The sequence below is a fragment of the Hetaerina americana genome, unplaced genomic scaffold, assembly GCF_022747635.1.
Source record: "Hetaerina americana unplaced genomic scaffold, ioHetAmer1.1.p SCAF_7, whole genome shotgun sequence".
Taxonomy (NCBI): Eukaryota; Metazoa; Arthropoda; class Insecta; order Odonata; family Calopterygidae; genus Hetaerina; species Hetaerina americana.
Window position 1 is genome coordinate 66983422 of NW_027287316.1, and position 27830 is coordinate 67011251.

A 27830-nucleotide genomic window follows, 5' to 3' on the forward strand; every position below is an offset into this window, starting at 1 on the left:
TTCACTTCCATTGAATTTTAACTTGTATTTATAAAAAAAGAGCTAATGTGATTGTAGTTCGCACTTGTGGTTTTGAAATGATAGAGTGGATGAATATGATACTATGATATGGGTCATTGTAAAAGATAAATCAGTAAAAATTTTCAATTGACTAAGAAATATTAGAAAGTGTTTGCAAATGGCGGACCATGGGCAATGTCAGTTGGAAAGTTTGTTGAAAAATCTACCCAATGTGTGACATGTATACACAGTATCTAACTACCTAACTATCAATACCATATATCTGTCAACAACGCCTATTCACAACTAAAATTTAAGATGACCAACACAATCTTTTGTTGATGCTTCTCAGCCTTCCATTTTCAATGAGAGTTAAATTACACTCCCTTTCTGAGGTCGTTACTCTGTCATAAAAAACTACCTAGACTTTCTTAATTAATAAAGTATATAAAACTCACATGCACTTATATTATTAATTATGATTATTTTTTCAAATTTCTACTTTTAGATCAAATGGAGTGAAATACTACCTTGATCAAAAATTTCCCGGAATTTATTCAGAAAATTAAAAATACAAGTTTATTCATCTAAATCTATATTGTCCCCTTCAAAGTAATCCCCATCGACTGCAACGCACTTATGCCAGCGCTTGATCCAATCCTCGAAACATTTTTTATATTCGGTTTTCGGTATGTCCATCAGTGCTTCCTGCGATTTTTCCATTACTTCCTCTCGGCTGCTAAAACGCGTTCCCCGTAATGGTTTTTTAACTCGATTGAACAGAAAGAAGTCACAGGGAGCCAAATCAGGTGAATTCGGTGGCTGTTGGATGGTATTTGTTGCATTTTTCGTCAAAAAATTACGAATAATGATAGCACTGTGCGACGGTGCGTTATCATGGTGCAAAATCCACGAGTTTTCTGCCCACATTTCTGGTCTCTTTCGGCGAATTGCTTCACGCAAACGTCTCATAACGCCCAAATAATACTCTTTGTTTACTGTCTGGCCTTCTGGCAAAAATTCATGATACACTACACCGTTGTAATCCATGAAAACCGTCAGCATTGCCTTCTTTTTTGACTGAAAACGACGTGGTTTTTTTGGTCTCGGCTCATTTGGTGAACGCCATTCACTTGCCTGATGTCTGGATTGCGTGTCGTACTCATAAACCCTCGTCTCGTCTCCAGTAATGATCCTTTTGATGAATGTGGGATCGGATTCAGCCTCGCAAATCATGTCTTTTGCGACGTCAACACGGTCTCTTTTTTGCATGAAATTGAGGTCTTTTGGCACCAACTTTGCTGCTACACGACGGAAACCCAAATCATTAACCACAATGTCTTGGGCGGATCCATAGGCAATGTTCAAGTCCTCCGCTATTTCTCTGATGGTTAATTTGCGGTTATTGACCAACATTTCTTTTACTTTATCAATTTTTTCACCGACTTTCGATGTCGATGGTCTGCCACTGCGTTCATCATCTTTGATTGACTCACGACCACTTCTGAACCGCTCGTGCCACTGGTAAACGACCGTTTTTTTTAGAGAATCGTTGCCGAAACACTTTTCCAACATTTCCAACGTCCGTGCGCCACTAAATCCGTTTTTTACGCAAAATTTAATAAAAGTTCGTTGTTGCAAATTTAAATCCATTTCTGAAATTGTAAAAAAATCGCCAACACACACAGAGATAGATGTACTCTTGGCTACGTAACTTTTGCAAATGTCAAGTTATGACACTAAGATTTAAAGGGAATATCAACAACAGATGTACCAATTTAACAAAAAAAACAGAACTCAAATCGGAACGATGGGAGCGCCACACGGTGGTTATTCCGGGAACTTTTTGATCAAGGTAGTAGTCCTTCATTATTAATGTTATTAATGGAACACAATTTCACTTTGTCTGCTGCCATAGAAGACATGAATTCTTATGGAAATATTTTGCAGTTGACCATAACTGATTGCCATATTAAGAGTTTGATTAATATGCATGGAATGGTTGTTAAGAGCACATCCAGATGATACAGTTCTGAAAAAATAGAATCAAATCATAAAACTTTGCCTATGAATATATGAAAGGCTATGTTAGATTGGTTCAATGGTGAGACATCTATTTTGCTTCACATGTATCAATCAGGTATTTATCAGAAATTAGATCAGGAACTTGAATAAAAAATTGTCTCTCATCCTAATTTATTGCAAAACGACCTATTATAAAGTAAGAGACTCATAAAGAGGAATCACTTCCTAGGTGCCTTAACTCTTATTATGTAGGACTTCAAGTCTGTAGATTTTGGGGGAACACGCACTTGGTGATTGCCAAGTTGCATCATTACAAAGTGAAAATTACATTATCATTAGTAATTTTATCCTAAGATTGGATTACTGTAGCCCTCTGTTCTTCTCTATTCTGTGTTATCGTTATTTGTTTTACTCCCTTTTAATGTCCTATGAATTTGCCTCCTGCTCTTCCTTGTGGAATCTTTCTTTCAATTTTCCCTTCTATTATGTTATCTCTAATCCATCGTGCCTCAATGTGTGTCCAATCCAGATAGTTCTTATTTGCCATCATAGAGTTCTGAAAATTGTTTTGCTTGAAAATAAGTGTTTTTTTGAACTTTGAAATGACAAGTGTTTTCAAAAGATTAGGAAAATGTTTAAAATGTACCTGTTTCATCATCTGCTTCAAACCTTTTGAGAGAGATGAACTTTTTTGATCCACCTTCTACTTCAGGCACATACTCATTGTTCTTAAGTATTTCGGGTCACCAATATTCTGCTGGTACCATCTCATTAAAGGTACCAAGGTAGTGCATTTATTAATCATTTTTGCTGAAGAAATCACTGGATTAATTGTTTTTGAAGTGAGTGGGTTATGCATTAAATTCAAATGTTGGAACCTAATTCCACCATTAGCATTTTGAACAACATTCTTGGAATTCAGAATTTAATAAGTTATAGTATGCATGCTACAATTGTATAAAATTTAGAATGTGATTAACTTGTCATGATCCTTCTGTTCACTCCCTTCTGCACTTGCCATGACCCTTAGTCATTATGAGCATTTCTTGATTTTTCCATCTTACTTACCCTTACTACTCACCCACCCATATACCCAGGGAATTATGTATAATATGAAAAGAGAATTATCACTTTTTATAACACATAATCACTCAGTACAGATATTCAAGACCTCGATTAAACTTATACTTCAATGATGACAATCTGGGCATACTTTATCATAAATCTTGAGATGTTAAATCCTGTAATGCTATCCAATTCAGTTGAAATATAGTACAAGTATGCAAGATGATGATGCTCAGTGATAATTTTACTAGCGGGACATTTGCATGATATGTGATTCACCATTTAGATATGCCATGAACGTTTTAAAAATTTCCTGGTACAAAGCTGAATGGGGTAATAAAGAGAGAAATCTTAAGGAGGCAGGAAAGGTAGATTCAGAACATATTGATCGGCAATGGAATGTTGAAAACTATGATAGAGGGGGGAAAATTGGCCAAAAGAGGAAGTTGGAGGAGTAGGAGAAGGATGAGCATTTGGACAGAATGGAGGGAGGAAGGAAGTATGCAGAATAGAAGAAAGGTTTATTGTAGTATTGGATGTCAATTAGTCTTTTGTTAGGAGAGGTAAAGAGGTATTTAGTTGTGCTGTTATCTGAAGCCTACCTCATACCAATATAATAATCAATTAAATTATATGTTATCAGCATAGAGTGTACTAAGGAGTAGTGAGTCCAGGGTACCAGAAAAGTTATTTGCCTCATTCCTTTTTTTAAGGCTATAGGTGGTTGGTGAGTAGATATTTTGATGGTAAAAGTATGCTCCTCTCGAAAAAATATGCTGCATTAACACTCTTCAAAATTTTTCCACTACCAAACCTTTTCCTCCCTGAGCAAAATATCTGGCACATCATGTGGAAAAAACCAACCCCAACCCTCTTTATGATGGAAATATATTTACCTCTAGAAATATGTCAAGATAATCAAGATTTTGCTTAAGTGCGTTGGCCCTTTGGTGGTCTGCTGGCTCTCCTGACATCAGTTGCGGAAGCTGGATACCACATGAAAGAGGGAAATTAAGACCATATTATTCCACCGATTCAAGGAGTTTTTTATTATACTTGGTACATTGTTAAAGAAAATGCATTGCACCTTTATTATATTAATCTATTTAAAAAGAACTTAAATTTTATTGGAAAAAATATAATGTTCTTACATTCAACAGATACTGTAGCGCTTATTTTAATCCATTTGACAAAATTTAAATGCTTAAAGTAAAGTTAAAGTGACCAGGGCATAAAATTTCAAAATGTAATGAATTTTTAAAAAATATGCAATGATTATTTAATAAAAAAAATTATAAGATTATATATTTCCATAAACTGCCAAGCTTTATTCAAAAAAGGAATTTTTCATAATAGATCATTAATTAGAGTAAACTTGTAAGAAATGAGTTATTATACTTCTTTGTCAAGAGTATACTTAAAAAATATTATCTAAACTACATAAAATTTGATATGCCATTAATTATATTTAAAAAACGAACATAATAATGCTTAATATTAATCTTGTTTCATGGAGTTGTCACGAAAGATAGACTGCAACGATATAGTTCGCGTAAAAACTATATTATTCACATAAAATAATACATTTTGACAGATTTGTTTGATGTGCGACAAAATCGTAAAATTAGGACTAAGTGATATCAAAATGACCTGCGAGTCAATGACAATGAATCAATATAGCAACAACCAATGATGATTATTACAATATTCTTTTACGACTTCTAACAACTATATACTAGGTTTTTTAATTATATTCCTGCCACGCAAGAAAAGGAGAGCCGTCGAGTAGAGTTTCCGTGTGCTCAAGAGTTAGTGGGTGTCTATAAATAGTTTTAATCTATAAATCAGCGGTTCCAAACACTTTCATATCCCCCCCCCCCGAACGCTCGGTGGGGGGGGGGGGTGTCTGTTTCCGGATGCTCGAAGTAAGGAGCAGGTGAGAAAGAGCGGAATCCTGTTTAATATTAAACTGATCCATTAGCCAAGGGAGGGTAATATGGCACTTTTTCTCTTCGAATAAACTCGCACGAGAATATCATTATCGTTCTTGGGGTATAGTTTAGGCCACGTGAGGAATTCCGTGACTTCGAGTCACGTAAACTGACTCGAGGGCCTAGCCTTCTTTCGCTGGGAGTGATTTATATTAAAAATTACTGAGGTTCATATTTTCAAGGCGTGACAAATCAGGAATTTGGAATAGATAGGACGGGCAACAATGAAACTCGATACTGCTTTCTTGCGCGGAGGAAAATAATTTCATTTTCTCGGCATTCCAAATCTACCAAAGCGATTCCGGCTGCAATTTCGAAATGAACACTAAACAGGATCCGTTCCTCAAAACTACAAGCTAATTTGCATACCGTAATAGATTACTAATGCCTAACAATCCGATGGTAATGACATTCCTACGGTATTTTAATTTGCCTACGTCTCTCACGGTGTGTTTTAGGGAGCTATATATCCCCTCAATGGTTGTAGGTAATATTGATGTAGTATTGTAGATATATAATATGGATGTATTCGGACCTTGAATGAATACTCCAAATTCTCTTTTTTATTTTCTATGAATTGAATTGAAAATTTTGTTTCTGAAGTATAAGGTTTTATACATTATATATGTATATAAACATATATATATATATATATATATATATATATATATACACATTCACACACACACTTATATATGGTTGAATCCTTTCTCTTTTTTAACTGAAAAAACTGCTAAAAACTCTCATACTACATGTAATTTGTGTAATTATGTTTAGTGTGTAATATTGTGTCGTTTGTAAGTATATGCTTATTTATACCAAAGATTCTGTCTGTATTTGCAATAGGCTCTATTGGAAATGGGCCATGAATAAATGATAAATATAGATTTTGTTAATTATAATATAAGATATTATTTATGTATAACTCAGAGTTAGAAGGTGTCGAATGCAAAAAAATAGCGTGGATATTGGTGATGCTAATTTACTTAACATGCTCTTTTAATCTTTCACCTTCCTCAACATTCTTCCTTACCCTACTGATATTAAAAATACGATAAATTATGCGATTATTCACTTTTCCGCCACTTTAGCATTCCACCATTTTACTATTCCAACTGTGGAACCATCCTCTTTTCAAACTTCAAACGCAAAAACTTTGTCGTTTGACTTCCTATCCGTCCAACTTATTTTCTCAATTCATCTCCGTCCCCTCGTCTCTTATCCACGCTCATCCTCTCTCCTCAAAGACCAGACTTCGGATTCACACAATACTTTCGCTCCGTATTAAAGTCTTTACCGGGCTTTCCTGTTCGCCAAAGTAATTCTTCTCCTACACTCATGTCGGACTGAGAGAGAGGAAAATATTATTATTACTTTATCGAAAAGAGGAGAGGAAAAATTTTCCACTCATTTTTTAGTTCAAACGGAAGGAGACCTTCCTCCAACTCTCTCCCCCTCTCCTCAGGGGAGAAGGTGGACGATAAAAAGTAATAAAATACCTCGGAGGGGGTGAAAATTGAGAGCGCGTCGTCTTTTATTTGCAGGGGAGGCATTCGGTTCTCCCACATACTTGCCTGCCCTCCCTGTTCCCCCCTCCCTTATCCCCCTAGGGTACGTCGCCACACGGAGTTTAATAATTTTTCTCTCTTCCTTTTTTTTTCTCGCTTTACGCAACTTTAATAAAAAAACTTCCCTTTCCTACCTCACCTGCTTTGCCTTTCCCCGCAGGTGAGATGGCTAACCTTTCCCATAAGCGTACTACAAGGATAAAAGCTTCGACATGTCAGCAGGCGGAGCACGGGGCAAAAACAGCACAGCCGTCGAAAGGGCTTTAACAATCGAGAAGGTGGGAGAATCCACTGAATTAATGCATCACCACCCGTTAAAATTGTTTCTGGAGACGTCTTCAATGATCATATATCGTGAATATTTGTCCAACACGTCATTTAACGTCACTACAAGACATGAAAAAATCTTCTTCCGGAAAATATTGAATTACTTTTGAATTTAAGTACGGATCGGAATAACCGTTATCTCGGCCGTTCCCTTAACTCAAAAGGACGCGGATCATAAAGTCATTCGTCACACTTTTTGAATGAATTGGTATAGATATTAAATATTTAACTGTTATTTAACTCACCTTTAGCTATTACCTCATCAATAGATAGCTGACATTTATAAAAACCTATTCATTTCCTGAGAAGGTGACAGAGTGCACGTATACGAACGTTGGCGCATTAAATTTTCTTGATAGGATCGCGTTGTTTCGGTGGATTGTGTACTGGGTGTCCAATGGCTCGGGTTCGAATCTAGGTGGTGGTAGATTTTTTATATGGCACCCCGATCCCTAATTGGGGTGCCATGCGAGAAGGGGAGTTCGTCCGACCTGATGTTGAATTGTGTGATCCCTTGGCACATTTCGTTATTAGGATAGGATAATACCGACGCCGTGTTTTTCATCACCTTTCCTTAACAATACTGTCTTAAGTAAATTCCCCACCTGGGATAACCCTAATGGTGAAAGTGACCTCAGCTGTCGGGTAACCTTCCAATATCACTATGAGAACTTGAGAGGTATTGAGATACTTTTTCCACTGTGACAAAAAGTAGTGTTCTTTGGAAGGAAAGTATTTGGGTTTTTAGGCACCCAAAGGCAGGCATGATTCAGAATAAAAAATTGAAGAAGAGACTGATGCAGACCAAACAACTGGAAGTTCACGCGAAACAGAAGATTACATTCCATTCAAAACCTACCTTAAAAATGTAGAATACATTGAATTAAATATATTACAGCATTACTTTTAAGTCCATTATGGAAACAGTATAGTAATAGCCCATGGCCGGATATTATCTCAATTAGATCATGTGAAAATTCTTCTATTCATTCGACTGGTTGCAGGAAAACGCAAGTAAAAAGATAGAGGGAGGGTGTTGCTTTGCATTGGTTAATGGAAAACCTGGCTATGGGTATTTGGAATCCATGGTAAAAAATGTTGATTAAGGAATTGGAAAATGTACACAAAAAATCCACCAGATTTGTTGAAAAATTCCTTCGAGAAGAGAGTGTAGGCGCCACGGGCACTTTTCAGGAATTAGGTTAGAAGCCTCTTGACTCACAAATAGAGCAGGCAAGACTTAGTCTTTTGAAAAGGTACAGAACATTCGAGTTTTCTATCGACATTAAGGTAATAATTATAGCAAAAAAATATATGATGAAATGAGAGAGATAAACACTGTCACAGACAATTTAAAGTACTCGTGCTTCCCTCGAACAATACGAGAATCATGAAAAAAATCAAACCCTAGTACTCGCATATTTTTCATTCGCAACCAGGTTTAAAGATTTAGTGAAATACACTAGTTTTTACTTTTTTCACAAAGGCATAGTGTCTATGTTTGCGATTTTAAAATTTCTACGTGTATGAATGGTGTCCTAACACCCCCCCGCCACACGCCATAATGGCAACTTATGGGATGTCGTGTTAATGTAGGTGTTACCAAGTTGGCAGATGTATAGTCACGAGTTTACCAATTAGTGGATTTGATATGATTTCACATAATTACAGGAACTATTACTTCACATGTTTATTAGTCAAGTTCCGTCAGCGGATTATTGCATGATTTCATTTCAGCTCTTTGAGGAAAATGCCAGCTGTTAATGGATGCTTTTGCGTGGATAACAGAATGTAGTACGGGACTGCCGTTGACCGGCGTTAGCACGCGTGCATAGGGTTCGTGGTATAAATCTAGATTAGAGTCATTCCGTTGGGTACTTAATTCAAATAGTCTAGTACAGACTTATCCTCAAGAATATCCGACCGTATTGAGATTGAGTTGGACAATAAAACATTTCAATTATGTATGGTGCACCTTGAAGATCTCAACACCGTAGCTAACGTACTGGCGGTTTTTCAATCTGTCTAAAGGCTGTGAACTGATTCTAAATGCAAATACGTCCTTTTTGAAATAATAAAAATATTTTATGATATCAATGTATTTTTACTCTTGTGTATTTATATTGCCATACCAACCTATTGTGTCCCACCCAGAGAGCTCGGGTTCGAATCCTGGAGACGACAGATATTTTTCAGTGGTATCCCAACCCCTTCTTGAGGTCTCTCATTCTCATCTCCTCTCCTCTCCTCTCATTCACGTGGATATAGATATAAGAAAAGGGGATTGGAACTCATATAAAGGACAAACACATGATTGGTGGGGATGCTGGAATCGAGCAGATCACAAGCGTAAAATTTTCCTTGCCCGGGTCTTGAACAGCGGATCTTGCGACTGGTCGAGACGATGCTCTTAATCACTTGAATGTGCGTGTGTGTACATACATATGTGTGTGTGTGTATTTACATATGTATTTGTGTATATATATATCTTTATATTTGTATATAATATACCTGTATATATGTGTGGATCACGGTAGTCCAGGGGGTAGAGCATTGGACTACCGACCGGAGGGGCCCGGATTCGATTCTCGGGCAAGGCACTGTGGGCACCTGCAGCTCCACCGAAGCTATGGGATTTTTCGGGTACCAGATCTTCCTGGGAAACCATAACCGGCACAGGGAAAGGAACTGGCCCCCCTACCCATATGTGTGAATTTCACACGTCTTCGGGATTAGTACTGGGTGAACTCTACCATCACCTACCAAACCGACCCTCGGGTTGATTACTGTGTTTATATATATATATATATATATATATATATATATATATATATATATATATAACGTGCGCACATACATAGATACACATAAGAGTTGATAACATATTCTCAAGGATATGAATGTAAGGACGAAAATAATGCTAGTTGTCAAGGTTGAAGGAATGGTTAAGGGAAATATAAGCAGAAAAAAATTTCCTGTATCGCTGGAGACCGAATCATGGACCTTCAAAAAATATTTCATCTCAATTCACAAAATTGAGAATATCATGTAACTTCCTTATCGTATCTTATTTTCCACACCCTATCTGGCAACCCTAAACGGCAGTGTCATTACTATTTGCTACCTCTTTGCCCACAATTCTCCTCAACCCTTGAAAGGGTGCCACATAGCGTCAAAATGAGGGGCAGGGAACGGAGGAGGAACTTTCACCACCCTTTGCCCTCTCATTTCCTTGGTATCCCTCTCCAACCCAACCCCCCCTCTCTCTCTTTCACCTTTAGAAACCCCCATTCCTTTTCATCCACGCCCCTTCGACCTCCCAAACCCACGTTACGCGGGCCACGTCACCTCTCCCCTCTCCCACGCCCCCCACCGCGCCTATCGCAACATCCGCGTCCCTCCCTCTTATTCTCCCTTTTCCCCTACCCCTTCACCAAACATGCCGCTCACGGGGGAGGGGATGGGATGGAGGAAGGGGACCGTGGTGAAGGGAGCGTCTTTGGCCTTTGGCCGACTCCAGAAATACTTATCTTTTTTACTCTCCAACATGAAAACATCCGGAAGACGGCTTCAGCAGGGCGCGCAATCTATTAATTTGGCGCGCAAGCAACGCACAAACCCGGGAGATGGATAAAAGGGGCGGTTGGTTCGGCGGAGGAGGTAGTGGGAGGATTCGAGGGTTAGTTCGGTGGGATTATGAGGGACGGTCTTGGTATGGCGTGGGGCGGTTTGGAAGGAGAATGATGTATAGGGAATGTGAAGATGGGAGCGGGGGGGTGGGGGGTGGAGGAGGAAGGAAGAGGAGTCTGAAAGGGGGGCCCGGAGACGAAAATATACATCTACGTGTCAGTGTGCAGGACTTTGCCTGGCGTATGGCAGGTGTCGCGGATGGGACTCCGTCACTTTCCTCATCCACCCTCTCCATATTCGTCAGAGGACCGTCGTGAGTGACTTGCCTTGGCGTACATGGGCCACGCGTGTAATTCTTCATTTTGGCCGATCGCAGTACCAAGTGTCCGTTGTGGGGGGAGTGGAATGATGGGTATCCATGCATACGCTCGAAAATGACGCAATCACGTCACGGTTATCATCCCGAAGGTTTTGGACGCTTTAATCGTGGTTATTTTTAGGATTAATACCGGCGGCAAAGACTTCTGATTTGCCTAGCGTGGAAATTTGGTCATTTAGGAAGAGAATGCAAGAAGATTGGATATTATTGTTTAAGTGAAAAATTTGCAAGGGTATAAATAGTGAAAAAATTGAATTACAAGCGATTACAAGATTAAATGGCGCATGGATATCTAGTGCATTCTTAGGTATCTGTAGCTGTGTTTATTAGTCGCTTGTATATGCATTTGCATATTCCCAAGTTATCATAAGTTTTGCACGAATATATAAGTCTGTGTGGGTGTGCATTAGCATGTATTTTTTGGTTTTGCATGTATTTGCAATCTATTTTACGGGTGGTTACCAAGCTCCACCCTAATCACAACTCCTTGGAGTATTGTGTAGATTTAGATGTATTGAGATATTTGTGTAAGTGTGTGAAGTAATATGGAAAAAGTAAAATTGGCGGGAAGGAAATCAAAAGATGTACTTAGCATGGAAGGAGAGATAAATCCAACGGAGACGATTAAGGTGTATACACAAGTTTTGATTGGCGAAGGAATATTGAAGACTCTGATGCCGAGAGACCTTAGGCAACGAGGTCTAAGGAAGGAAAAAATAGGTATTTTGGACGAAGTGGAGGAAGGCAAAAAGAAGGCAATATAGAAGAATGGTTTATTTTGCAGTAGGATGTCGGATTGTGTCTCATTAGGCGATGCTCTTATAATATCGGTTGTTAGTTTGTTCATACGAAACATACCTAAAAGTTAGGCTGTCATAATAATTATTATTGGCTGTATTCTACCGGGTTAAAGAAGAATTTTTAGACGGGTAAAGGCAATTAACACTACTGTACTCCTAAATTTATGATTAGAATGACGCAAAATATAATCTAAATCTAAACAGTTTCGCGTAAGAAATGGAATGTGGTAGGGGTGTTGAGGCATGAGTCTTTAATGTAGAAATATTCATGTGTATATATATATATACAAATTTTATATATATAAGTATATATATATATACATACACATGTATATATATACATATATATGTATATTATATTTATATATATGTATATATACATGTATATGTATATATATACTTATATATTAAAATTTGTATATATTTAAATATATATATACACATATATACATATATAAATAAATAAATAAATAAATATATATATATAAATATATATACACATATATACATATATAAATATATATATATATATATACACATGCATATATATATATAAATAAATATATATATATTTATTTTCACATACATAAAACATTTAAACTTAAAAACATACAAGCCTCTCATTATTGTGCAGCAATAAGTGTGTGTACGAATAAAATTTTAGATTTTGCTTTTTTAAATTATAAAATGGGTGTTATAAGTCTGACCTGATTTTGTATCGTGCGCGAGAAAAACATCTAATTGAATGTCAATGGCAATATCTAGCTTTTCAATCCTGGTGGTCCACTAGACCATTTTAATGTGGAGCTTTACATTACTCTCAGTGTATATAATAAACTTGGGTGTTTTGTACCACCTAGGGTCTTAGCTTTCATTTCTTTAAATCCCATACTACATATTGAAATAACTTGTTCTGTAGTTCCGCTAGCTTCTCTAATTCCACTCTTCCTCCCTGAATTCCGTCCAAAATGCCTGTATTTCCTCCTTGCACCTCGCTTTCCCAACAGTTTTCCCTTTACTATTACTGTCTTCAGCATCCTATTGCCTCTTATTATCTCTTTTATCTAATTGTCCAGCTTACCTCTCCTATCCTCGATTGGTGGTAGACGTAGGAAACTAAAGTGCTGAGGGTAGAGAGGGGGGAGGGAGATAAATTCATTATCTTGTGTCTGTTTCCGCAAAGTACTCGTAGCTTGAATTTACTCTGCTAGGATTTTAGGCGGGAATGCCCTTAGAAAACATCTGGAATATGGACTCGGTACTCTCTGTTCAGCAGCCGGAATATATATCTGACCACTGAAATACCACTCTATCGAACGTTTCTCCTTATTTTCTTGAATTTCGCGCTGCCACCAAATACCAGTAGTACGCGATTTCTAGCGTCAGTGCGATTATTAGAGAGGAGTTACGAGATGTCTGTTCGCGTAATGTATAGTGGAGATATATAGCGCGATATATAACGATAGCTATGATGCGAAATTAAAGATCTTAAATCTTGTCATCGATCAAACTAATCGGGACTAGCGATGTTATTGAAGTTTGTGCATCACCAGATTCAAAATGTATATATTCTCTCAACATTGGTAAAATTGATATTCAAATGTAATGTTGCTTTTAAAGCAAAGCAGAAATTTAAATAAAAGAGGTGTGAACCGGTACTAGAGTTTAATGAATTCAATCATGAATTAATTAATTTTATTTATTTCAGGCCATACAATTTATTTCAGGTCAAATAGTACATTAAAGTTATCATTACTCAAAGGTACTTTGTAATACACAACTTTTATCATTTTAGTTTATTACTATTTCATGCACTGTTTTATCGAAAAAGGGCAAGGAAAAAAAATTGTAATCTCGAATCCCTCGGTTAGCTTCTTCACTGATTTTGTTTGTCTTTCACTTTTTCTTCTTTGAAACGCGTTATCAAGATAATTTTTTTTATCAACGCGTTACAAATATTCACATGTAATAAATGGAAAACTTGCCCCCTCAGTGTTCGAGACAATATTCCTTATCTATAAATCACACCTTGAATTCCAACCTTTTTTCTTCAGGCCAGAAATTTGGAAGTAGAAGTCAGGAAAATTTTTCAAATCGAGAACAGGGAAAGAAATCAAGTTTATATGAGTTTGAAGTTTCAGAAGGTAATTATTGAAAATTAAATGCTCCTTAGAATTATAATCCTTTTTTTGAAATTCCCTTCCTGTGGGATTAATGCCCTAATTATAATTAATTTTTCCTAATTGATTCCCCTTATGGTGTTACAAAAAGACTAAAAATGGATTTGTAGTGGAGAAAAGCTACTTTAAATTCTAAGAGCGCGCCGGACGGTCGGAGGGAAATGCAACACAAAGTTGGGTCTACCTACAGAATTCTTGTATATCTGTAGAATGCACAAAGAGGCGTAATGCTTGTGGAGCTTTCTGACCAGCAAGGCAGAGGTTCAGGAGAGAAAATCTTTTCGTGAGAAAGGTGCATATGCTAAGGATAAACTTGAGAAACCTAACTTGATTCAACTTTTTCTACCAAAAACACAAACTAAAAAAGATATTTTATTGCATTATATAATTTAAAATGCACTAGGCAGAAGTGTGTATTCCTTGAGAAGCCACATCATTTCCTCTTAACATCTCTAAATTAAAAAAAACAGCGCATTTCACTTTTAAATCAACTAAAAAACTATGTTCAAAACTTTCCTGAAATAAGTTGCGGTTTCGTCACGTAAGAGTTCAAAGTCTGTTAAATATTTTTGAAAATTATCAATATAAATTTTGGTTTTACCATTCAAATTTAGAAAATACCATATTTTCCTCATAGGAAATGCGATTAGTGAAAAGTGTATGGAAAAAGGTGACCTTAAGCGTGCACTTCTTAAGATAGAGGCAAAAGCAAAGGAGATCCTGTTTCAATCTCCTCGACAAATTTCTTTCCTGCGTCAGAGCTTACTCATCTCCACATCCACCCTTTTAGTTTCACCCTTTCAGTTCATCTATACTAAGCAATTTCGATGTCTCCACGCTCATTAGCTTGCTATCCGCTAGCCTCGAACCTGCTTGGATTGACTCAAAGGAGGAAGAGAGAGGGGGAGAGAGATATATGGACCGAATTCTGTATCCAACCCGTAATCGACGGGACGGTTAAGCACGGTTCATTAGACGCGTCGGCTGAAGGACATGTTATCTCATAGTTGAGAGCTGTAGTGGATGTTTCTCGTTGGAGTGAAGTTGATACGTGGGAAGGAAAACCCTTTGAGGTCGGGGAAATGAGTTGATTTTCGTGAATCGGCGTCCACACCAGGGGCCCATTCCCCGTCCCCTATCCCTTTAAACATCTCCGCTGTTAATTTCCCCCCTCGGCCGCGCGACGTGTCTCTCCTCTTCAAAGTTGGTTCCACTGGAGATTCGATCTCGTCGTATGATTTGCCGCGTGTCCCGTCAGCTGCAAGCGAATGATTTGTTCGCGTCGCTCTTAACCCTCACTCCTATCCTATCCGTACCCCCCCCCCCACGCAAAAGAGTCTCCATCCTCTCACGGCCTGCTCTGTCATAATAAGCAAAAATCCCTCGCTACAATATCGTTGCAATATAGATGCAATATGGTATGCTCGAGTGGAGTCGAAATGTGTGTGCGTGCGGTATACATCTACAGAATACCCCGAAGTCCGCTGCAAGAGTGTGTTGGGGTTATTAGGTCACCATCAATGCATGCATGACCACAATCATGACAGCTTTAAACTAATATCAGTTTGATCATGCACTTTCACAAAGTAAATCGCACGAAAGAAAGTAATTACATTCAAGAATATTCAATAACATGATATATTCAAATCATACGGAAACAATGTTATGTAGATAGGTCTATTTAAAAAGCATGAAAGATATGGGCACAATACATACACTAATAGTACTAATTATCTCTTCCGTGGCTACGGTCATATCTATTTTTTTCTCTAATGTACGAGGAAAAAACGAATTTTAAAGTTATTCGTTCTAGAGGACCTGTACTTGTCCCTGATACCTTTCGGCGGATCGAAACTATCCGGCACACGTAATATCTTAACATTCGGACGTCGTCTTATCTTTCCCCCTTGCAGTCCTCCTCAATCATCTCTTCGGAGTGCCGCGTTGGAACTCCCCATCCTACGGGTATCGTAATACACATAGATTTTCAGGTCCGTGCCCATCGGGCGCGTCTTACACTAGTCGGCGCCTGCAGATCGACGGGCAGGCAAGCCGTGGTACTTTAAAGATACAACTGTTGCATAACCACAAGGCGGGGAATCTAATGAACTAAGGATAAATAAAAATTCATAATAGCCCTCGATTCTGGAGTTGAATCCGAGAATAAAAGAAAGGTAGAGTGCGCATGAAGTCAGCCAAAGCAGAATAAATATCGTATCGAAGAATACAATATCATATTCACCTAAAACCAGTGGTATTATAAAGGTTTTTGGCACCTCCGGCAAACACCTAGGATTCGACTTCAAAACAGTTTACTTATACGGTAGGTAGGGAGCCTTGATTTCATTGGTAGTTATTGCAAGTTTTAGCAAATGGAGGGATGGTTAAATATTTTACATCCTAGTTACTATAACCAAAGCGATCGATATACAAAATGAAAAATAATATTATCGCCGTAAATCAACGTAAAATTTAGTTTTTATTTATTTTATTTATTCAGCATTAGTCAGAAAACAGTAAATTTTTGGCCTTTACATCGGACTATTAACAATGGTCACATTTACAAACACCCAAGTCCTAGGTGAAGGACCCACCCAGGCGGAAATCGAACCCGCGACCCTTGGAATGGCAGACGAGGACGTTACCCCGCCACCATCGGGGTCGGCAGTTGTTCAAGCATTCTTATTAAAATAGTTATCAACGTATTAAATCCTAGTTTTTGGGTTATTTCCTTAGAAATTACGTTGATGTGAGAAATGAGTCATGGTTTTTGCGATGATTCAGTGTGCTTATGAACTTAATTTTGGCCAAACACAACAGTTTTGAAGAATGTAGTTTTTGGACCGCCGATTGAAGCGAAACAAAATCACCTAATTTTATTTTTGTCACTTTCTCTCTAGCTGAGAATTGGATGAAAAATAGATCTTTTATGTCTCTATGAATGAAAATTTCGAAAACATCATTGACAAACTACCGGTGTCGTTTATAAGTTTAAGGAAACTGCGTGAGATGCCGTGACCCTAAATTTGAACGGAGTCATCCGCTAGTTGCCCATTAAAATGCAACATTTTTCAAAATTTATAATCATTCGCCCTATCTGAGATTCAACCCCGGATCCCTTTAAGTCCAGCCGAGTGCTTTGTCAGTTAAAGTACCGAGGCATCCTCTTATACTCTTTTTGTATTTTAATGGCATGTCATCTGATGAATCCGCGAAGATTATTGTCGCATTATCACCCGAAGTTCTTTGAATTTGTCTAGGGTAAACCAAGCTTGTGTTTTAACTTTGGCTTTAATCACATGTACTGTGGCGCAGTACGCACGATATAGAATACCTGTGACATTAATTGCACGGTATTTTATCATAACATCCTGTTCCTTTAAAGGCCACAAAATTTATTAGTATATGAGGTACGCCTCGGTAGCTCAAATGACTAATACACTCTGATATCGAGAGATTCGGGTTCGAGTCCCAGTCAAGGTGAATGATGATTACACTTTGATGCAGTTGTTACATATTGATGACTTTAATAGAACCGGACAATTAGTGATCCAACATTCGAAGACAATGGAATATTCTTCACTGATTAGAATTCCTAAAATAATAAAACCCTGCTCTATTGTGTCACCTCTATGGGTTATTTCGATCTCGTATTTCTGAGTGGGAAACGAGCGAGCTCTCTTGCGATAACACTTCACCCCACGCTTCTATTTAAGCGTTTTTTTTCCACCCGGCTCGGAGAACTCTTTCTGCTTGGATGTGCCGCCGTCCAAGGGAGAGAGAGTGAAGCGATGAGGCTTTTTTAAAATCCGTCTTTCATGATATCTTCACCCCAGATTAAACATCGTCAGGCCAGCTGCGAGCACTCCAGACGCGGCAGCAACAGACATTTGATACCACGTAAGCGATTACAACGGGAGGGTTGAAAGGGTTCATCGGCTTCCCCGGCCAACGCGAAGAAATAATCTCGCGCGTGATATCCTCTGCGCTTGAAACGAAACTAGTTTTCGGTTCAAAAGGGACACTGGAAAGGTTTTTGCGCCTGAATATTTTAAAAGGAAACGATTTAAATCTTGGCAATAGTTGACGCACTAAATTACTACAATTCCTTCTTACGTGGGGTGATAATTTTTTGATGTCTCTCTCTTATCACGCAATATCTTTGCCTCCAAAAAGTTTCACAACTTTTCATCTTCGGGAATGGAACGAAAAATATATGAGGCATGTAAGTACATGCCCTGCTGTCACTCCATGGCACCACACAATACTTGACCAATGATTTAAATATGTTAACCTTGATAATTTTTAAGGTACCTTAAAAATACGCATCATATTACTCCCTGTCTGATATAGGTGGCGTTCATAATCGTTTCCTACAAAACTGTGAGATCGGTCAAGTAACCTTATGATATTATTTATTATTATTTTTGAGGAATATTAATCGTAGTACATCGCTAGTAATTCAATTAAAAAAAGATGAGAAATATGCAGGATAAAATAATAAGCATAATCATTTTTAGAGTTGAACAAGATCCATACTTTAAGTTATGCAATTCGCTAAATTAACAATGAATAAAATATTAGTAATTTCAGTATGAAACGTAGTGTTAATCGATATAAAATTCGGTCTTATGGGAAAGAAAATGAACATTAATGAAGTATTTTGAGATGTGGATGTGGCGGAAAATGGAGAAAATGTTTTGGACAGAGAGAACGACAAACTCTGAGGTTTTAATTAGCGTGGGCGAAGAGGCGAAGTTACTGTAGGCAATCCGAAAATGGCAGAGAAAGTGGATGGAGGAAATATTGAAAGGCAGTTGGCGCGGTGGCTAACGTACTGGCATCCCACCCTGAGGTCCCAGGCCTGAATCCCCGGGATGGCAAAATTTTTCATTGGTATCTATGTCTATCCAGGGTTCTATGTGGAAAGGAATTCAAGAGAAGTGCGACTTATATCGGATGGAATGCGACATTGTGCGATCCCTTGGCATTTATTCCAGTAGGTTTTAACGCCGAAGGCGGGTTTCTGTTCTTCACACGTTCTTCTCTCATTCCCTGAAAGTTGATCACCTTCCCTTAGCACTTTTACTGGAGAAGTATTGGGATACTTAATGCTGGGACAAAGGGGGAATCTGCCGTGGAAAGTGAAGGAAACGATTTTGGTTTTTAGACGGAACGAAGGCAAATAGAATGTAGATAGAAGAATTGACGAAGGGTATTTCATCCAAAACCTATCCGAAATGAATGAAATAAATGAAATAAAATTCACAACACCGTCATAAATGAAGTTCATTATAAAAACTAGGCATAGTAAATAGGAATGATGTAGGGCTAGGTATTGTCTTAATTGTATGAGGTGAGAATAATTTTGTTATTCGGTAAATGCAATCGATTTTATTTGCTATACTCATTTAAATTAATGCACATGGTGAATTATTGGACATTGTTAAAAATTGTATGTCAATTTATAGTAAAATGATGGTAAAATACACGTATTATGTTTTACTCTTGAATTTATGCCAAACTGGTCAATTATTCAATAAGTTCATTTGAGACTATGTTTTTCTTGAAGAAGTATCAAATATACATTACAGGTAACAAGTCTAACGGCCGAACCTTATTCAAACAAAAATATGTGAATACCATTTTGCTCTCTTTTCCCCTAGTTTTCCTAGAATTTAATTTTTTTTATGCAAAGGCTCGCGGTGTAGCTTAATGACGCCAAAATGGAAATTAATATAGCAGTAATAAATATTGAGAAAAACAAATGAAATAGGAAAAAAATCTTCGGAGAGAATTTAATGCCAGCTAAGCCATGATATCCGCTCCCTTTTCTTTTTTCACTTTAAATATTGGGCTGACTCCAAAAAATAAACATAAACTTCACGAAGAAGATTCCATTAAGGGAACTCTTTCGATGAACGCTTGGAATAACAATTAACTCGTACAGATAATGAGGAAAATAATATTCTTTGACGTATATTTATGCTTGGATACTAATAATGACTTTCCCTCAGACATTTTTCTGAAAGATAATTTTCGTCTTGTATCTCTTAACCTTGATATTTAAAACTTGTTAAATATTTTGATGATAATATAGACATTTTCGAAAGATGGAGATAGTTATCACTTGGATTACCGACAAATATAAACTAAAATTGTTTTAATTAGCTACATTGTTATTTAATGATGACCTTCTACGTTTCTGTATAATTTAGCCCAATTTGAGGGGAAATTTTCTTAAAAACTGAACTTTGGTTTGTATAAATTACTATCCCAAGAGGCTCCCTCAAATTGTCGGTGCAACAAATTTTTGTTTAAGTTAGAGTTATTCTCATGAAGGCATCATTGTGCTCAAGCAAACTTCGCTCAGGCAGTTGTCTATCAATCGTCAATTGATTTTACAGTTATTAACTGGAATGCGAATCTGGTACAACAAATAAATGCTGAAAATGAAATTGAGAGAGAGAGAATAACAAATTTTGAAGTACTTTGAAGAGTGTGTTAACAGAATAGACTATCAGGGGAAACTTAACAGAAGAAGAAGAAAACTAATAGGACGTATTCTGAGGCATAGTTTATTAAAGAGGATGTCTATTACCCAGTTTACCAAAGACCTATATTACAGAGGAAGGTCTGAGAAGAGCCAAGAGGAGCAAGTAATGGAAACTGCCGGTACAAGAAGCTCTGAGGGAATGAGTATAACGACAGACAAGAGGATAGTTTGGAGAGATGCCACAAAATAATTCTTGGTTTGATAAGTTACGATGACGATTTAAGCGCCAAATTTTAATTTTAAAAGTGTATATGAATGATAAAGAAACAGAATTTACTTTTTCATACTCTGCGGAGTTCTTCTACTGTGATTTTTCATGTAAAAGAACTAATTTTTATTGATAATAAACTGTGAAATTTCTCAAAGTTACAACTGATGCAAATGAGATCACTCAGATAATCTATGGCACTAATATTTGCAATTGCTTTGCTTACTAGCTATAAACATTACACAATTTACCGTTGCACTGCTTAATTTTAAGACTACCATCGGTCATATGACTCATGGTTTGGAAGGGGTTTGACATAGATCACTTGCATAATAGTCCGCGATGCTCTTGTAGAGACAGCCAGCGTCGAAGTACCACATTCGGTCAATCCTCGCCCGGGCTTCTGGATCTGACGGCAGCAGTCTCTCACGGTCCTCCTCGGAGCCGTATTTGCTGATCAAGTAGGCTATAATGGCGCGACTGAAACGGTAGAAAAAAAGGTAATGTATTTTCAATCAATGATGTGATTGATATAATACAAATGAAATGGAAAATTCAGGTCAGCAATGGTAATCAGTTAAGTAAAAAAATAACCTATATAATGCTATGGAATGGAACAATCTTTGAATTTATTTTTCCGAAGATTTTGGATCCAAGTTGAAGAATTGATATCCAGAATAGGACAATAGAAAATGCAAAGTTTGAAATAAATAATGATCATATATATATATATATATATATATATATATATATATATATATATATATATATATATATATATATATATATATATATATATATATATATATATAATGCAAATGTATGCTATCTACAAAGCGCCGTGATTTTTCGAGCAATATATCAACTGTAATTTTCCGACTGGCTTCTTCAGAAATAGCGATATATTTTGGAATAATTTAAAAAAAACTGAGCATATTGTTCCAAATAAGCTTTAAAATCATATACATTTTAAAAACAACTCTTTATTTTGACAGCATTGGTGACAAAATTTACAACGACCGCATAAAGTACACGAAATCCTACCTTTCATTGAAACCTGACAAAATTGAATACTTATGGTTTCAACGAGTGCGTTCTGCATATGATTTCCACGAATATCACATTTCTTGGTATGTTGTGAAAAAATATACTTATCATATTAATTTGAAAAAGTTCTACCTCTGTAAAAGATGACATCCTCTGCAGTGTTACTGGTTAAAGGTCTGCCTCAAATCATTCGCAACAGCGATTGTTTGTTCAGTCAATCGAGTTATTTTATCAAACATTCAAAATCGGATTTTTGTCGTTTGGTCATTTAATTCTTCGCTTTCTCATGGAAGAATGCTAGGCCATTTAAATATTAGAACTCATGACCTCTGAGTCTCAAAGCATATGAAAGAAATTCCTTTCCCATCCGGATTATTTTAAGGAGAGCATTCCGATGATGGAAGCAAACGTGTATTTAAAAGGGAACGATGCAAAGCTAATGATATATTCGACTCACAATCACAAATGTGGATGGACGAATGTTAACGGCGGTTTAACGATCCAAAGACCGCTATCAATTCGAACGAACGTCCAGTGACAAGGGATGCATGGCTCGTAAAACTTTTAAGATGATCCTGGAACATCCTTAAAAACTAACTGAACCGTCCCTAACGACCTCCTCCGAGAGGTTTTGCTAAGGGAAGATAGCGTGAAAGTCCGTTGGCTGATTCCAGATGGCTCAATGTGTACCTCGAAATCGTTTGGAGTTAATATAGTCCGGCACTAAAATAGCAGCGTGCCACGTGCTGTAAAATATGGAGTCACAGTGTGCTTGCTTGTGTAGATATTTGCTGGGAAACGAAGCCTATCATATTTTAACACCAACCATCAGTGTGACATATTCGTTTGTTTTAAAATTGAGTTTTTTCTATTTTACTCGGTCATAAGTAGAAGAAAGGTAATTAAAAAATTGTGGTGAAGAATGGACAAATAAAATAGATGGAAAGGAAAGCAAACAACAGAATTTAGGCATGTTAGAGGAAAAGACACGAATGCGTGGATACATAAGAAGATGGCAGGATGAATGGATAGAGGAGATATTGAAAAGCAATGGCATGCTGAAAGCTGTAATGTAAGAGGGGAGAATATTGGGTAAAGGAGAAAGAGGGAAATTCCAGAGAAACTGCGGGAGATGCCGCAACAGTAACTTTTAACGGAGTCATCCGCTAATGTGCATTTCAATGCAACAATTTCAGTGTAAAAATCATCCAGTTCCTTTAAAAGCCCCAAAATTTCAGAGTTTAAGAGGACGCCTCGACAGCTTAAGTGGCTAAAGCACTCGACCGGATATTGAGGGATCTGGGTTCGGATCCCAGTCAAGGCGAATTTTTACACTCTGAAATTGTTGCATTGAGTAAGAGGGAGGAAAAATTAAGCATTTTGCATAGAATTAAGGAATGTAGAAAGTAGTCAGAGCGAAAGAACGTGTTTCCGTAATATGCGGTGTGGATTTCAAAGATATTTTGTCCAACGTTACTCAACGCTTAAAAGTACAGCTGTGTGTTATACCGGGGTGTATCATAAACGTACCTTAACCCGGTAGAATAATGCTAAAATAACACGTTTTTGATGAGGTTGCATAAAAACCTGGATCCTGGCCCACATTTGTTACATACGATTGACATCGTATTATGGTCATCAATATTATAAGGACATATCTGTTATATTAAGAAAATTTTGGTTGGGAATAAAGCGCTTGATCGATAAACATAGGATCCGAGTTTGATTCACGGAGACGCCCCTGGTCACCTAAGCTTTATCAAAGCTGTGTGGTATTTCGGGTACCAGATCTTCCTGAGAAACCATGTACGGCATAAGGGAAATGGACTAGACCCCCTTCTATACTTATGTTAAATTTCATAAATTTATACTGCTGGTCTTAGTACAAGGTCTACATACTCTTAATATCAAACCGACCGTTGTCTTGGAAACTGAAGTTTTGTTGTGGTCAATAATATTTAACCAATGTTTTTACCTGGCTTCGAATATTGGTCACTGAGAAGGAAGGATAAGCTTGGATTGAGATTATTATTATTATTAAAAATACAAATGTGCTGATAGACAGTGTCAGGTGGCACAAAAGTCCCAAATAATCCCAAAAATAATAGATAAAATCAGACTTCAAAACACAAATCTCTTTAACAAAACAAGCGAATCCTCATCTCATTTACATCCATCAATCAGCAAGAAAAAAAGATAAATTAAAAAAATTAAGCTATTACATATAATACAATACACCACACATCAATCAAATTATTACATATATTTCTTACATCTATTCTTAAAATTATACACTCTGTTAGGAAAGGGCTCGAATATTTTTGCAGGTATGGTGTTCCAATCAACAATTGTTTTATTTAGGAAAGAAATTTTTTTATATGTTTTATTGTAGTCTTTTGAGTAGTAGGCTTCGGATGAGAATAGAAATTACGAAATGGAAGGATAGGAAAATACAGCGAACTAATTCTAGGCATAGTAAGAGAAGACAGAAAGTTGTAGATAGGAATTCAAAGGAGGAAAGGAAGTGAGAACGGTATATATTGAGTGAAAATGGATTGCCGCCGACTGATGGAAAGTAGAATTTGATTTAAGAGAGTTAGAGGAAGTAAAAACAACAATCGTTTTGGACGATATTAAAAGAGTAAAAATCCTGTGTAATTAAAAAAAATTATTTTTTCTGCAATACCTCTGATTTGAGGGTATTTATTTTTGTATGATACACACCTTGGAAATGTGGCAATGAGCCCACCGAAAATCTACTCAAATCTTCGGAATGATCTTATTTCTAATGACAAAAAAATAACCCAATTTCCGCAATCAGTTGCAATATGTTTGCAATGAAAAGAGCAGCTGTCATAAGGACGAAAGAAATTTTTTGTATTTTATTATCATTTGAAATGGAGCATGCACATTTTGAAATCTTTGTCCCAGGACGTACCCTACTCAAACTCTGAACTTCTGCCACGTTGCTTCAGCCCTAACTGTGACACACCGATAACCTCTCTCATCGTCTCCAAACTCAAATCATATTCGGCGCACGCTCCCATAATTTCTTGGCTTCGACCGCAGGTCGTGCAACGGACTCGCGCTAAAAGCAACTTCCAAGCCCTTAGACCTTCTTTTGGCTGCTCTGGTTGGCTTGGGTTCGAGCGACGAGAGGCAGATGGATTTGAGCTACGTTGAACGGGAGTAATAATTCTCTTAGGAGTCATTTTAAGGTGTTCGAAACAATTAATTATTTGGGGTGGGGAAGGGTGTTGACTTGTGATAAAAACCACAGTGACCAACCCGGATGACATTTGTGCGAGATCAAAAAAAACACGTGGCACAGAGGAATATGCAAAAGGGTAGAGGGGAATACTTGTACAGGAAGTGAGGATTAGGAGAAACGAATAAATGGCCGTTAAAGTGGAAGAAAGAAAAAAACCCAGGGATAGGAAAAAGTAGGTGTTGAATGACCCGCATAAGGGAAATTTAGATGAAAGTACAAATGGGAGAGATGGTCGTGGAGTTCAAATACTAGGTACTGTTAATCCTAAACAGTACCTAGGTGCTTTCCTAAAACGGTTTTATTTTCGATTTCGGTGTCCTCACCAACATGTTTCTTTTTTTTTGCTCTCGATGTCCATCCGAATTAATTTAAAACATTTATGAAATACCTTTTATCGTGCTCATTTTCTTCATTTTGCCACAATTATCAATATGAACTTGATTGAATCTGTCGGTGACGCTGTCTACCTCTCTTATTTTATCCCGGTGGTCAAATCTGCAGATAAAATTAGAGGTCATCACAATTCTCTTGATGTCGTAAGAAAACACAAATGTCATTTACCTTTCTAAAAGTCTTAGTCTTGCCCGGTTCCTTCGAGAATTCAGAGGCTCCTAACCTAATTTTTTTAGCATATCCGCAAAGACATGCACGCCTGGATTAAAAAATGAAATATTTACGGTATTTGGTAATGCATTGGAAATTTAGTAATTCTTTTCCAGTACATGAAAAGCCAAAAGCATATCAAATGAAAGAATCTGCAATTTTTTTGTTCGTTTTATAAAATTAATCTTGCTTGCTTGTAATTGAAGTGTCATATTTTAATGGACGGAGATTCATACAGCTGAACAGAGGGCTAAAGTTGGACTTCGGGTCACCTGATCTATTAACCTTCACCCTCACCCAGACAGCATAACTTTTCGCGTATCAGACCTGTGTGGAAAACTATAGGCGGTACAAAGAAAGAAACTGGTCCCCCTGAATACCCTGATATGTGAATTTCACTTGCTGAATAGGAAAACTTACGACATGAGGTCCATCCTCAAAATTCAAACCATCATTAAGACTAACACTTGTGTTTGGTGGGAATCTAAACAAAATTTTAAAAGCTTGAAGTAAAAATTATTGGAAATTAATGCTGTTTTCGATGTTTACCAATCCTTTGCGAACAATGCAATCGAAGCAATCCACCTCGCTTGCTTGGCTAATATAGGATGGTAGATTCTGCATATGGCTGTATCCAAGGATACTACATCCATGTAACGAACCAATTTTTGCTCGATTTCAAATTCATATGGGAGAGTATATCTATACAAACATAACGGATTATCATCCCGGAGAGTTGATTTATAGTAGTTCTATAACTAATATCTTATTCCCTGTGTTTACTGGCAAGCTCATTGCACTAAAATATTCCATTAATTGCCTTTCGTATCTAATCCTAAATTTTTTCTGTCATTCTTCCCCTATCTATGTTCTATGTACACGTCAACTATGGTCTTCAGTAAATCATCATGCCTCAAGATATATCCGATCAGATTTACTATTCTTCTTGTTAGTGCACTCCATAGGCTTCTGTCTTCACTCACTCTTTGAAGTACTGCTACATTTGTTACTCTGTCTGTCCATTATGTATTAAGTATTTGTGTGTAGTACTACATTTACATCACCACCAGCATTCTTTTCACAGCTGCCCCTTTCGTCTAAATCTCACATCTGTAGAAAAATCGACTCCATGCATAACTTTCCACGAATTATTTCCTGATGTCTATGCTAGGGCTGTTTGCCGTCAGTGGTTGCTTTTTTTGATAGAAATTCTAATTCGCCATTCTTATTCTGCTTACTGATTTATTCCTCTTGCCTCTTCCATCAATAGTGATTGTGCTACTTAACTAGCCAAGCTCTTTCATATTTTTTCCAGTGTCTTTCTCTAGTCTCATTTTCAGATTATCACGACTAAAGACCATTAACCTGGTTTAAATCTTGTTAATCTTGAGGTTTTACTTTTTCGTCCCCTTCTTTGACTACTTTTCATCCCCATGTATTGATTGAGAGGTTAAAATGAAGGTTAAAAAGACGATATTTCAAATTTAATCTTTGTACTAATCACCTCTTTTGGGTTATCGTCACCGCTTTACGGGGTATATGGAAATCTTGCGGCGCAGATCTTTGAGATGGGGGACTGGAGACTCGTTGAGATGGGCAGGGAGAGGGGGCGGTGGTGGAGTAGAAAGGGAATGGGGAGGAGGGGATTGGGAGTGGGACCCCCGTGGCAGGTGTCACGCCTGGCTCCGAGTCAAAGCTGATCTCCCCTTCCCCCTCCTCCCTAGCGCTCACCTCGCTCTCCGAGGAGGAGAGAGGGTGGAGACTCATCCCTTCACTCCCTCTCGCCCCCACCCCCAAGACCACCATCCCCCTCCTCCCCCACTTTTGAAAACATTTCGCTCCTTTGCCCCCGTTCTCAACCCCCTCCCCTTTCCTCACTCCTCACCGAAAAATGAAGGTACTCTACCCCCTCACCGCACCATCCCCCACTCCTCTCTCCTTTTTCCCTTTCGATTCCCCTCCCTCCACCGACGGCGGTCTGGGTTTCGGGTGAGCAGCCGAGTCACGGAGTCCGACGTATGTTCTGTCGTCCCCAAAAGTCTTCAGGTACTCAACGGCGAGCCTAGAATTGATGAAAGGTGAAAACGTTCGTTATGTTGGCGTTGATTTGACGGAGGAACTTAAACTGTGACGGGTTTGTGTCGTTGGGATTGGCCGGAATGCCTGCTCGCTATTTAGTG

General features: G+C 37.6%; 1 protein-coding gene across 2 annotated transcripts in view; it reads right to left on the minus strand.

Annotated features, from left to right (window-relative positions):
* The window catches only part of LOC139696399 (glutathione S-transferase 1-like), a 196746-nt gene that overhangs the window by 8808 nt on the left and 160108 nt on the right, over positions 1 to 27830 (minus strand). For both annotated transcript variants that reach the window (XM_071595146.1, XM_071595145.1), the window contains exons 3-4: positions 21059 to 21209; positions 3987 to 4076 (exon numbers count right to left, since the gene is read on the minus strand). In XM_071595146.1, the coding sequence (XP_071451247.1) occupies positions 3987 to 4076; positions 21059 to 21209 (241 nt within the window). The remainder of the gene's footprint in view (positions 1 to 3986; positions 4077 to 21058; positions 21210 to 27830) is intronic.